At 42.9% G+C, this 13,956-nt stretch overlaps 1 protein-coding gene across 1 annotated transcript in view; it reads right to left on the reverse strand.

The window, feature by feature from the left end:
• The window catches only part of DOCK2 (dedicator of cytokinesis 2), a 2,133,690-nt gene that overhangs the window by 1,848,002 nt on the left and 271,732 nt on the right, over nt 1-13,956 (reverse strand). The window contains exon 8 of the mRNA XM_069199340.1: nt 1,453-1,607. Within this exon, the coding sequence (XP_069055441.1) occupies nt 1,453-1,607 (155 nt within the window). The remainder of the gene's footprint in view (nt 1-1,452; nt 1,608-13,956) is intronic.

Here is a 13,956-nt window from a genome sequence, read left to right on the forward strand (position 1 = left end):
GGTCTTTCTCCCTCTTTCGCTGAGACTGGGATCAGGTCAAAGAACCGGGTACTTTGTTGAAAAAATAGGGTCACCCTTAGATGCTAGTGAAGTAAATGTACAAGAAATGCTGCTTTAAACAAACCTTAAGCATGTTGCACTTCAATAATAATTGCAGACCTCAGAACGTGGGTTGATATAAGAATGATAACCAAATATGCACCTGCCATCATGCTTGTATTTCAAAATCAGGGACATATATTCAATATGAAATAGTGAGTGCAAGGTAATGGATAGGTGTTGCCTATGGGGAAGCAACATGGATCACCCAATGCTCTCGTCCCTCTTCTGCTCTCTTCCTCTTTCGCATCAAGGTTTTTTTTAATGATTATATATGAGGGTTCCCACCAGAAAAGGCCCTGGAAATTGTACTTGCTTAGTGACATATACGTCATAATCCCTCCTGTGTGTGTTTCCTTCTTGATGGAGAGCCCTGGTGACTGGTTTTCCTGAGAGAAATATTTAGGTGCATTCCCCAGTTCTGGGTTCAAAGTATTTCCCCCCAGGTGCATTGCTCTTATGCCACCCCGAACAAGTCTCTGTGTTTTTTCAGCCCTGCAGGTTGCATTTTCATTTTTCCCCGAGCTCTCATTTTTTTTTGTCTTACAGGGTTTTTGGGTCGTTCCTTTTAGGTGCAGTTCATGGAAGCGAACATATCTGGCTTGTTGTTACTCATGAATTCTTCTCATCCATTCCACTAAGGTAAATAGTTGGATATTTGCTGAAGTAAGGGGTGGGAGTACAACCCTTTTTTTAGTTTTGGCATTAGCCAAGACCTTCCAATTTTAGTAAACTGATATGTATTATATACTTACTTATAGGAACGTTCAGCCAGCCTTCTTCATCAATTGGTCTGGTGTCATATCATTCACATTTTGTCTTCATCCCACTACAACATTTTACATGAAGCACTGGGTCAGTCCACTTATGCCTTTGGCTAACTTTACTGTGAGTCACAGTATTCTGCCCTTCCTCGAACAAAGTAGTTCCCTTCAGTGCCAGAGGCTATTATTAGTATGTGCTTTGTTAAGACAAAAAATGTTTGCCTTCAGATATTTCTTGATATTAGTAAGAGTCTGTCAGCTCCCCGAAAAAACAAGGTTTTACAAAAACCATGACAAGAAAAAACAGGCAATGTCAAAGCCAAAATGCTGACAGCCAACAACAGAACTATTGACTTTGCTAATGTGCTTGTTAGGGTAGAAAAGGTAATGGAAATTATGGATTGGTTACTACCTTAAGTGCATTTAAGTTTTAGCATGAGATTGAATGCAACTTTTGCTGATAAACTATATTTAATTCTCTATTGAACCCCATCTGTGTATTATTCATTTAGTTGGTTCACTGTACACTCCATTCTGTTTTCTCTGGTGCACGTAAAGTAAATTGACTGAAGATAAAGAAATGGCATACCTTACAATACTTTGCTTCAGGGGATCATATAGGGCCATGAAGAGCTCTGCATCCTCTCCTATTCTACAGACAAAGTTTCTTACAAAGACGTAAAGGCTATGAGTAGGTGATGAGGAGATTCGAGATGATACACTGAAGTCCGATTGTTCCTTAGACTGAAAAAGAAAAAAACAATGAGTACCTCAAATATTCATCTATACATCATTCCCAAATCAAATGAAATATTAGTCGATTTCTTTGCATTTCTTAAAATTCCCAAGAGAAATTGTGATCCTGTAGCTCTAGACTATGGTGTATTAGTACTGCAAATGTAACAATCCTGCTATAAATCGTTCAATATCCCAAATTCAAGCAAAGTAAAAGTATCTTATTCCGTAAGTCAACCTCCTGGATAAAACCAAAGATGCCAATGCTAAATTTTAACCTTCCCAAATTTGGTACACATGAAAAAGCATGGCAATAAAATGTCAGTGAAAACAGATTTGTTTCTACAGCATTAGTTGTCCTACTGGTCATATGTTCCCAAGCTTTCTATAGCTAAAGTATACACTATACTTCATTTGTCTCGAGGTAACTGATGCTAGATCTTGTTCTGATCTTGTAGATTATGTTGTTCAAGAATTTTCTTCCAACACATGCTCGTCCTAGCTGCCAGCTTTGCATTTCTAAGAAGACCATAACTGGTGGTCAAAACTTTCAAATTATTTGCTTTACAATATAGCAATAAGTTTTGCAGGTCTAGCCCATGGCCATGGCCAAACATCACTGCAATAACATGAACACACCCGATTTCAAACCCTGTAGCTTGATCAACAATCAAATAGTATTTTTCAATTTTTAGTCATAGCCCTATTTGCACACCTAAATGATACTTAAGCACACATATACCATAATTTACAACTACAAGTACTGAAACGTTTGTGAATCGGAAAAAAAGCATTTGATCTCCGTATCAATGAGGAAATAACTTTACATTGGTGGGTTTTTGGAGTTTAGGATCAGAGGCACATGACAGTGGGGACTACCCAACTATATGCCATTTTATGGGTATTCACAAGCGTTCTACTGGTGCATTCTCAACTTGAAAATGATTCCTGATTTACTCCTGTGAACGGCAGGAGTAAATGCCCTTTGTGGGTGAGAGAGTGGAAGCCACCAAAATATGGGAATAGGTTTTCCCAGAAGGTAAACTACGTCCCTATGAGGAAACAAAAAAAGTTAGTAAGTGCAAAAGCACTGGATGCTTTACATTTGTACATTTATGAATATGCACTCAATACGTTTCTGAAACATAAGAATAAACATCTCAAGCATCCTGGTAAACTATGGCAGTTGCCACATCTCCAGAACAGTCATGAAATTCTCTTTCATTCCCAAAAACGTTAGAAATGTACTGGGGACGTTACCAACTTCCTTGGAGAATTAGGCTCTTTGGGTCTGGAGCACATCTTTCGCCTCACCTATCTCAAGTGCACACCTCCTCACCGGCTGCACGTTTGTAAAGTTTCTACTATATACAGATCTAGAAAATCAAGGTCCCAATTTCATATTAGTTGATACCCGTCAAACTGGAGCCTGGTGGAAAGCTCTATGCTATACTGACTATAATATCCGATCACTGGATAAAATAACGACACATGATACTCTAGGCCTCACACCCACTAGCAGCGAACATGGAAGAGAACAAGGAGAGGAGGCAGCAGCCACGGCCCCTCCTTTAGGGCAGAGGGGCCACACACCCCCACCTTTTGCCCCTCATGAAGAGTGCCTGTCAGGCTGAGCAAGGGTCAGCCTGGCAGACACTCCTCATGTTCAGCTCAGGCAGGCAGGAGAGAGACATGCTTGATTGGCACAGACATCTGGCTGCCTGAGCTGAACTTTGCTGGGCTGAAGAGGGCACAGCTCCTATGGGCGTGGCGTCCTCAGCTCGGCAAAGGTGCCTCGAGGCCCTTCTCCTCAGTGACAAGGGGAAGCATCATCCATTGACTTCGGCCTGGGCGCTTCAGGTTTAAGCCCTGAAGCACCCAGGGCGAGTGTCAATCAGTGACACCTCGTCACAGAGTGGGGAGGGGTCAGAAGTCTCACTGACCCCATCCCACTCTGTGACAAAGTTGGGACTGCTGCCTTCCCTCTTTGGCTGACCCAAGGTCAGCCAGAGAGGAAAGACAGCAGTCCCAACCCTCCTAGGACCTACGAGCTGAAGGTAATAGTGTGTGTGTTTTTTAAATGAATCTTTGGTGCGTGCGTGTATGTTTGAATGTTGATGAGTGTTGTGAATGGATGTGCATGCGTGCATGTGTGAATGAATAAGTGTGAGTGTGCTTCCTGCCCGTCCCCCTCCCTCCTAAAATTACCGGCCGCCACTAGAAGGCATGGATCCTAAGTACACTTCATAGCTTTTTCTTGTAGGTCAGTTTATTCCCTATTGGGAATGTGTTGTTCAATTTACTTTGCTCACCTATTTGTTCTCAGTATCAAGATTGGCAATTGTAGTTTTCCTGACAGTTTTGCTGAAACTTTAGGTTTACGGACTTTATTGCTTCCCTCTGGCCTTTTTTGGCTTCTCATAAAGTATGTACCTTGCAATTGTCAACAGTAGGTCCATATTGTTTCTTCTGCATTTGATTTTATTCTTCTCGTGCCTGCCGGACATTAAATGTGTGTACCAGGCTAACAATAAGGTGGCCATTTCATTATATATTGTATGTCAGGCAACTGACAGGAAACATAACATTTACATCCTAAGAGCAATGACTTATGCTTCTAATCTAGTGTTATTTTAGTACTGTTACTTAGTCGATTCATTCCAGGCATTTTTTGATATTTCTGACTAATTTGCTATGATATCTAGAAAGCCATTTAATATATTTTCAAATTACATTAATTTATATTAATAATGTTTTATTTTACTCCAAGAGCTGTGCTTTCCAAAGTGTTTACGTTACACATTTATTTTCTGTTACATATCTACCCAAAGGATTCTTATTACTATAACCATTGTCAAAGGAATACTTCATTCCAACATGTTAGACCTGCCAACTTTAGCATGGTCTTTCCACAAACGTTTTGCTTTCCTCCTCCATTTTGTGCTGATCTCATTCATGCTGGCCTTAGGACCACTGCTAACTAGTGCTCTTTCATGTGCTCCCTCCTTAAAACATGTTAAGGTTTGCTCATCATCTATCAGCTTATTTTATTTACTTGTAAGTCCCTAGTAACGTGGTACTACCTGTACCCAGGGCCAGTAAATTAAATGCTACTAGTGAGCCTACAGCACTGATTGTGCCACCCACTTAAGTAGCCCTTTAAACATGTATCAGGACTGCTACTGCAGCCTGAGTGTGAAGTTTAAACTGCCATTTCGACCTGGTAAAATAAACATTTTGCCAGGTTCAACCCTTCCTTTTTAATAGATGAAAGTCACTCCTATAGTAGGCCCTAAACAGTCCAAAGGCCACAGTGTAGTGTACTTAATAAGTAGGACATGTTCATGTTTTACATGCCCTGGTAGTGAAAAACCCTTAAATGTGTTTTTCACTGCTCAAGGCCTACCTCTCACATAGCATACCATTGGAGTTATTTGCATTTTATAGATGTAATTCTCAAATGGGAAGAGGTAAACAATTCATGTTTGGTTGTCGCTGGAATTGGATGTTAAAATCATAACTTATGGTGAAGTCAGACTTTAAATTACAAAATTTAAAATGTTAATTTAAAAAAGTTGCAATTTCTTTGCCTTAGCCGTTTGGTGCCTGTACCTGGGACACATGACTGTATGTAGCTGTCAGTTGAGCTTTGTGTATTTATCTTAGACAGCCACATTCCATAGGAGGCTTAGCTGTGCCTGAAGGGGCCATCACTGGCAGGATGGGAAGTAGGAGCTGGGCACAGCCCCACTTACACTTGAATAGGCTGTGTCCTGCCTCAACACAATGGGCTGCTTACACCCTGCAGTTAGTCTAGATCCAGGGCAGTGAAGGCATGATGCCTGAGGACTTAAAAGGGAAACCTCTAAAAGCTTCCTCTTCACTTCAAAGGCACAACTGGGTATAAATACTGGACACCAACTCTTCAGTATTCTTCTGGCACTGTGGATAATCTACCAGGAAGAAGAACTGCTGTGCTGCTGCAATGACGGCCACTCTACTGGACTGCTGCTCTAAAGCAACTGCTGCCCTGCTGTGCTGACCTGCTGCTTGCTGCTGTCTTGACTCGGTAAGGAGAGACTGGACCTGCAATTTCACCCTTGAACCCAGGACACAAGATTGACTCCAACGGCTATTCTGCTGGCCTCCTGATCTGAGCTTCAGGGACATAAAATGCTCCCCAACATCCTGTACCAGTCCCTGGACTCAGCTGCAGGACATTCCTGACCCCGAATGGTGCCCCTCAGGTTCTGGACCCTTAGTGGGGCTCAAGCGAGCTGAATTGAAGCTTTTGGGCTCTTCAAAACAGCAAACAGGATAATTCTCACTGAGACCTCGTCGCTCACATCGCAATTCAACATGAAGCACCAGCAGCTGCCTCTTTATGCTACTTCATCGACCTCTTTTGGGGGACTACCAATTTGAAGTTTTACCAATGCCTGCCAATGACACCGGCCGGCTGTTCATGCTATCTCAACAGCCTCCTGCTCTTAACAGCCCTCTATAACCCTTTAACCCAAACTGAAATCCTTGCACAAATGTAAGAAGGTAAACTTCAGCGGACCCAACCTGGTGACTGTAGCCAACCTGCGCTCCATCGTAGTCGGCCTGAAAGTGTGACTTTGACTTGGTCCAGCATGACCAGATATCCAGAGTTGCCGCTTTGTGCTTTTTAGAGCCATTTTCACTAAAATCCCCAAAATTCATAACTCTGGTTCTACTGATTAGATTTTGATCTTGTTTTATTTCTCAAACTGTACTCTATTTGTCTAAGCTAGTTTGTGATTCTTTTGTGGTGTGCTTTCACTGTAGTACTGTTTGAAGTGTTGCACACATACTTTACACATTGCCTCTGAGTTAAGCCTGACTGCTCTGTGCCAAGCTGCCCGGAGGTTGAGTACAGGTTAATTTTAGGGTTGCTTGTGACTTCACACAAGAATTGTGCTTGCTGCCTGACCAAGGTTCACACCTCAGTCAACCAGCAACCCAATTTCTTACACTCCATCACCTACACTTTTTCTGCATCAATCTTGTTTTTTTGATTACCACATCATTGGAAATGATTCCATTTTCATAGGGCATCAGATTCAAGTTCAAAGTGATGTTGGTTATAATAAAAATGGCATCCCTCCATATCTTTCCTGGTTTGCATTGAATATATGAGTATACATAAATCACATCAAATTTCAAATACATGACAACCGTTCTCACGTATGTGAGCAAGGCAATATTTTGATGTGGCTAGCAGAATGAAATGGCTACCTCAGACATTAGAAATTTACTTAGCTATCTCTGCAATCCTTGATGCACACGTTAGTGTTTAGTTCATTGTTCAAAGACAAGAGTAAATTAATAAAAAAACTGAGTTTTGCTGACTGGCAGCTGATAAACACTAACATTGGGAAGGCAGTGAACACGATAAAATCGGGCCCAACAAACCGTTTTTAGTCCCATAGTCAGAGTAAAACTGGATTAAAATCTTTTTAAGTTTCAAAGAGCTTAGCATTTTGTAATGCAGCAATTAATTTAAAACCAGGTCTAAGAAAAGAAGTTCAGGTTTAACATGTTGATGTGTAATATAATGGTTCACAGATGTACACCTTCTATTGATCAGGAAACAAAGACTGGGGAAGACACATTGGTATTAGAACTGGTGGAGGCAGAGGTCTACATTACCGAGATCATGTAAGTGGATGGCGGACGGACCAGAAAGAGGGAAAATGGAACGTCAAGTACGTACACTAAAGGTGTGAGATGGCCTGAAGAGAATGATAAGGAATGGTTTAAAGATGTGACAAGTAATATTGCAGGAAGAAAGCAGAGTTGTAAATGTGTGATTTAGAGTGATGAGGAGTTGGGCCACTGATGGAGGGGAATGTTTAGGCATGCACAGGCATGGAATAAGATGTCTGGTAAAGAAGGTGAGGGAGGAACTTTTGGCTTTGTCAGGATCAATAAGAAGTATTGGAGTGGGAAAAGACCAAAAGAGAATGAGACACCTGGAGAGAAAGAAAGTCAGGAGAGTTGTGGGCTGGGGATGCAAGATGAAAAATTACAGGTCTTAGTGCTTTGAAGGTATGGTGAAAACATAGAATAAGGAAATAGAGTAGAGTCAAGATGAATAAGCTGAAGAGGATGATGCTTCCACAAAGTTGGCTATGAGTGTGAATGAGAAGTAATGGTTGAGCTGCACTGTAACAAGATGAGAAACAACAGGTAGGGTACAAGATAGGTTAGAACGGTGTTGGAGTGAAGGGGCTTGGGCAGGTGAGGGTTAACAGTCAGGTAGATAGAGAGTGAGGGTGGGTGGTATTGTATTGGGGTGGGAAGGTAAGGCAGGCGAGAGGGAAAGAATAAAAGGATGCAGTGAGTTGTGTTGATGTGAATGAGGGGCTAGAGGACATAGAAAGGTATAAGCAGGAATTGTGGGCCTCATGAGTTATGACCACATATGGGCACAATTGACTTTGGGGGTCATTCTGACCCTGGCGGTAATTACCGCCATGGCGGAGGTCGGCGGTAGCACCGCCAACAGGCTGGCGGTGCACCGCCAACAGGCTGGCGGTGCACCGCTGGGCATTCTGACCGCGGCGGTTCAGCCGCGGCCAGAAACGGAAAGTCTGCGGTGTACCGCCGACTTCCCGCTGCCCTTGAGAATCCTCCATGGCGGCGGAGCGCGCTCCGCCGCCATGGGGATTCTGACACCCCCTACCGCCATCCGGTTCCTGGCGGTTCTCCTGCCAGGAACAGGATGGCGGTAGGGGGTGCCGCGGGGCCCCTGGGGGCCCCTGCAGTGCCCATGCCAATGGCATGGGCACTGCAGGGGCCCCCGTAAGAGGGCCCCATGAAGAATTTCAGTGTCTGCTTTGCAGACACTGAAATTCGCGACGGGTGCAACTGCACCCGTCGCACCTTCCCACTCCGCCGGCTCCATTCTGAGCCGGCGTCCTCGTGGGAAGGGTGTTTCCCGCTGGGCTGGCGGGCGGACTTTCGGCGGTCGCCCGCCGGCCCAGTGGGAAAGCCAGAATGACCGCCGCGGTCTTTTGACCGCAGAGCGGTCTTTCGGCGGGAACCGCTTGACAGGCGGCGACCGCCGTCCGCCGCGGTCAGAATCACCCCCTTTATGAGCTACATGTTCCCAATAGCTGTGATGAGAAATCACTATATAGTGCAGGAATATGTGGCACAAAACTCCAGAGAGTTGTGATCAGCTTTACCTCAACATATGGCAACTATCATATAGCCTTGCAGGTATGTGCCAGAGAAGCACAGCGTCAAGGAGGTTACAAATACTATACTCAAACAATCTATGGGGTCTACCAATAGAACTGAAGAGGTGTGATCCAAGATTCCGGAACCAAATTATCAAAATCATTTATGTGGTTTATCCTGAAGATAGATTGGTGCAACAAAGGCACCCACAGTTGTTGGTGAGTTACAACTAATTTAGCAAAAAATGTAGGGTGACAGTTATAACTGATTTACCCAAACAATCTATGGGGACCACCCAGGAGTGATGTGGTGCATCTGAAAAGATTACAAATTATTTGTCAGCATACAAGGTCCATCTGGGTGGAACTGGTGCAACTAAGATAAGCACAGCTTTTATGAGATAATAGTTAATTTACTGAGTCTATGTTGCCAACCCAGGAGTGGAATATACACAACCAAATAGGTTACAACTGATTTTCCCATACAATATACGAGATCTACAGGCTTTTGGAACTCAAGAGGTTACATTCAGTTTATCCAGCTGTCTGTGGGGTCCAAGTAGGAACAGCAGATGTGTGAGTGAATGTGGCACAGGTCCCTATAAATACAATTAACCTTTTCCAAACAAAATTGGGGGAATGCCGAGTAGTGGAGTTGGGGTAATAAGTTTTGTGGAAAAAGACTGAAACTGGGTGAGGTAGCAATGCCTCAGATGTGTACAGAGTAGATGACCAGGTTGCCTATGTTCTGTTGGAGAATGAAAAAGGTTAAAGGGGACCATTTTAGCTACCTGTAAGAGAGGAACAAAGTTTCAAAGCACCACACAGAAGTACTGTTCGGAGTGAAAGTGTTTAGAATAGCGTAAATCAGGAGAACAGAAGAACGTAATTCCAATGCAGGTGTAGTATTCACACAGATGAAACTATGGTACTGTAAGCAATGGAAAATAGGATATGGATTTGCAGGAAACATGTTAAGGGCATCAAAGGTTACAGCAGAGCAGCACAGAGGAGAACACAAGAAAAGCAACCTTTTCACAGCAGCAGAACACAGTGCACATTGCGTGCATGATCACTGGCCAAGACCCTCCAAATCCAAACAGGGACGTTGCTGTTAACCTATTGTGATGTTCAGATTGGATGGCTCTCGGAATAAGAAAAAAGGTCACTTGATTCCTAATCAACTTCAGGTGGAGTTTTAAAACCTCTATTTTTATGAATTATTGGGCTGGTTGCAATTTGCAGCTAGCATTTTTGCAACTGTGTGGAGTTTATGAACTGACCTATGTACCTAATGATCGGTTTACAAAATTACAAATAGCACTGGGTCACAATCTAGCCTACCTAATTACTAAATATAATGTTAGTCACAAATTGCAACTCACTCCGATCGGTCACAGTCAGAGGGATGGCGGATTGCAAGTGTCAGCAGACCACATTGCCTCTACGTTTAGCATGACTGCTCTGTGCCAAGCTACCAGAGGGCTGATCACGGGTGAATTTAGGGTTGGCTTCTGCCTCACCCTGAGAGGGCTCACACTACAGTGGGCTACCTCCCTTGTGCAAATTGGTTCCCCCCCTAACCTGGGGGTTAGTAACTTTTCAATGGTTTGCAACTCGAATTACAGTGCAAAACCAATTCGGTATGTCAAAGGGATGCCCACAATAAAATCCGTCAAAATAGCCAAACAGTATACAGTTGAAATCCCATTTTAAGAGTGAGAATAGCTTTATTAACTCTTAAAATTGGATTCATGCATTGTAAAAACCATTGTTGCTATCGCAAACTCCGATTTGGAGTGTTTGCAACAAAAAGAGGTTGATACATTTGGCAGCAAATGTTTTAGCTCGTCCTCCAAACAGTGTATTATTTGTTTCTTAACACTGTGTTTTGGGTACAGGTATATATTGATTATTGTGAGTTCCTTCCCTCCAAAATGTTTCTCAGACCACATTTTTTAATCGCCTTTGCCGATTGTAAGATGATACCCAAGGCGTTTATTCTCTACATCTTTGTAGTAGTAACAAATATAACCAAACCTTCAGATGGCCTTCTCTTTGCCTTTACCCAGTTTGATTATGTAATCTCTTTTTTGTACATTTTTTGCTGTGGATAGTCCATGCCTTTTTAGGTCTCGGCTCTAGACGCACATGCGCGTCTCAAACCGAGACTGATGTAATCTACATCGCAGGCCTCAGTCTGCCCACAGCCACCCAACTTGCTGGCACCATCGTCGCTCTATTTTCTGACATCCCCATTCGTGAAGGGCATGCATACGTCATGCCTCTTGGATGCTTAGCCCTCCCCGAGCATACAGCCAAACTACTTTTTAACCTTACGCAGTGGCCATTTATCGTCAACTTCAGGAATACTTTTTTCTTCATAAAATGGGTGACCAGTTCACCACACGTTAGGAGCACTTGTGTGTTGAAATGTTATTGCAGTTTCATATACTTTTGCATATTTACTGACACTCGTGCTTTTTTTTGCTTATCTTGTCCCACTTTTCAAGCCCTCTTCAGGAGCACTGTTTTCATTAGCTCCGAGTGTTGGTTGGAAAGTGTTGTTTTTTCGACCTCCTACTGCCCTTTCTCCCTGTTGCTGCCAGCACACTGCTCCCATAGTTGCAGCGTGATCGTCCCACCCGCCATCCAGAAAAAAAAGCTAAGGCACAGCATTAGCTGATAGCACCATGGCACTTTATAAATCCCAATGCTTTATATTTGCTTCTCTCTTTTTTTCAACTGTGACCTCAGTGCAGTGAATACATTTATGCTGAAAAGTATCTTTCATCCATGTTGCTGACTCCACGCTCCTCCTCGTCATCGTTGCTTGATGGTCCAGACAGCCTGCTGAAACAAGCATTTTCAATGCAACGGGTCTTGCATTTGTTCGAGTTGGAGCTATTAGCGCTGTAAAGCAAAAAAAACGCAGCACGATCGCGCAATGTAAAATGCAGTGCGATTGCGCTGCGTTTAAAATACACAGATAAATTAGTCCGGACTCCAGGGTGAAAACATCGAGCCTCGTATGTTTTTGGTACTTTACCTGTGCTGTATAGATGGGCTAAACACTGAAAAAGGCATGACGTATGCATGCCTTTCACAAATGAAAGCAAGCGGATTCTAAAAGGCAAGCCCACAAACCAATGTAAGTGACTGACGTGGCATGCGCGTGGTTTCAAGCCGAAAGAGAGATTACAGAATGGACGGAGCACTTTGTGCTCGCCCATAAAAAGCACTCTGGCATAGTGATAGCTGCTAGCTCAATGACATGCCCCTTATCGTTTTTAAGGAGTGGGCATGTTTTGGGTCTATTTTTGACAAGTTACTTAATGCAGCGTCTCATGAGGAATGTTTATGTTGCGAAAAGAAGTTAAGAAGTTAGACACAAACAGAAAGTTGCAGGATTATTTCGTTTTTAACGTCTTGCAACTTGGTTCTGCTTGGTTGTACTTTGTGGTGTTGCAGCTGCTTGCATGTTTCAAGATACATTTTTGCACCATCTTTTTACAGAAAAGGCCGTGGATGAACCCCGGAATAATGCAAAAGGGATATGGCTGTAGTGGCCTGTGTTGTGTACTATCGGAAAGTCTCTAACATGCAGTTGTTTAACATGACGATTTTAAGAGTGGGCACTGTAAGAAATGTGTACGGCCGTGTTACTGGCATGACGTGTATGAATACGGCAGTGGCGTACAAACTATTATTTATTGTGGTTTTCAGAACTGCAGATGTATGATTTTTCTGTCTGTTTACCAGTCTAATTATATCAATGGTTGACAGGCCATTTTGAGAACCAACAGATGTTACCAGCTGCAACCTGTGTGGATAGACTGACACAGTCTTTGTGACTTCCATGTTTAGCTTTGCTGCAGCTCCCGTGATCATGCTGTGTCTGAGGGAAGGTCATACATTGTCATGGATAAACTGCATAAATCTGCCATCACTCAAGATAGTGTGTGGCTCTGGGTTCCCTCTTATGTTACTGTCTAATTGTTCAGTCTGCAGTTTGTGGTCACCATGTCTGCATCTCTTGAGTGTCCTCATTATTGAGCGCTGCTATGCTAAGTGGCTAAAATCATTGACAAAGCCAATAGGTCTTATATAGGCGAGACCCATTGGCTTTGCCAGTGCTTGCTGATGTGAGTGTCAGGATTTGAGCTCACTTCATGTGGTTTGTGCGATATCCAGCTGGTGCATGACAGAGAGCTAAAACACATTTCCATTGACAAAGCCAATTGCTCTCGCATTGCCGAGACCAATTGGCATTGCCAATGCTTGTTAATTCTGTAGCACAGCAGGACAGACAATGCTGATGACGCTGATCTTTAGTACAGTTCAATCTACACTGTAATTTAGCAATAATATAGATTCCCAAGAGCCCAAACTCACCACTGAACAACTCGTTGGATTATTGCTTTTTTAACAGTTCGGTACTATGCGTGCCGCCGTTATTATGGTCAATAAAAATGCTTGTACTGTTAAAACTTAATTTATGATCATCCTCCCACATATATTGTTATTGTAATTTCTAGGCAACTTCAAAACATAGTGCATTAAAATTACATGATATCTGAAGAATATCCATGTAACATTATGCCGTTCTGTCACTAAATGTGAATTGTATTTACCCAAGAGAGAAACATGACAGCTTGCCATTCTTGACCCTCCCTATAAAACTAGTCGTCATATTTTTACCATTCTCAAGTGGGAGGTTGCTTAGCAGGTCACCAATTCGTCTATTTTTACCGCAGAGACCAATTTGATTCTTCAATCAATTTTGTTTGCCGGCTTTCCAAACGATATTTTTCAACCTCAAACATGATTCATTATTTACCTTTTGCGGCTTTTCTGATTTATGTTGAGCGCCCTAGATTCTAAATGAGCCCACCTTCCCTCTATTGTCAAGGGTGCTTCGAAGATAGATTTCTTCTGAACTAAAGCTGAACCGTGTCCCAACAACAGTATATAGAGGGCCGCAAAACATGAGAGAAAAAGTGAGCAATTCATGTTAACAAACATGTAATTTCTACGGATAACCTCTTGCCCAAACTCTGGAAGAACTGGATTTCTTGATATTGAAAAAATATTCATAACTTGCAGCTGTTGTGGTGGTTCAGCCGAAGCTTGGGCTGCAGCTATCG

Source organism: Pleurodeles waltl, chromosome 7, assembly GCF_031143425.1.
Source record: "Pleurodeles waltl isolate 20211129_DDA chromosome 7, aPleWal1.hap1.20221129, whole genome shotgun sequence".
NCBI lineage: Eukaryota > Metazoa > Chordata > Amphibia > Caudata > Salamandridae > Pleurodeles > Pleurodeles waltl.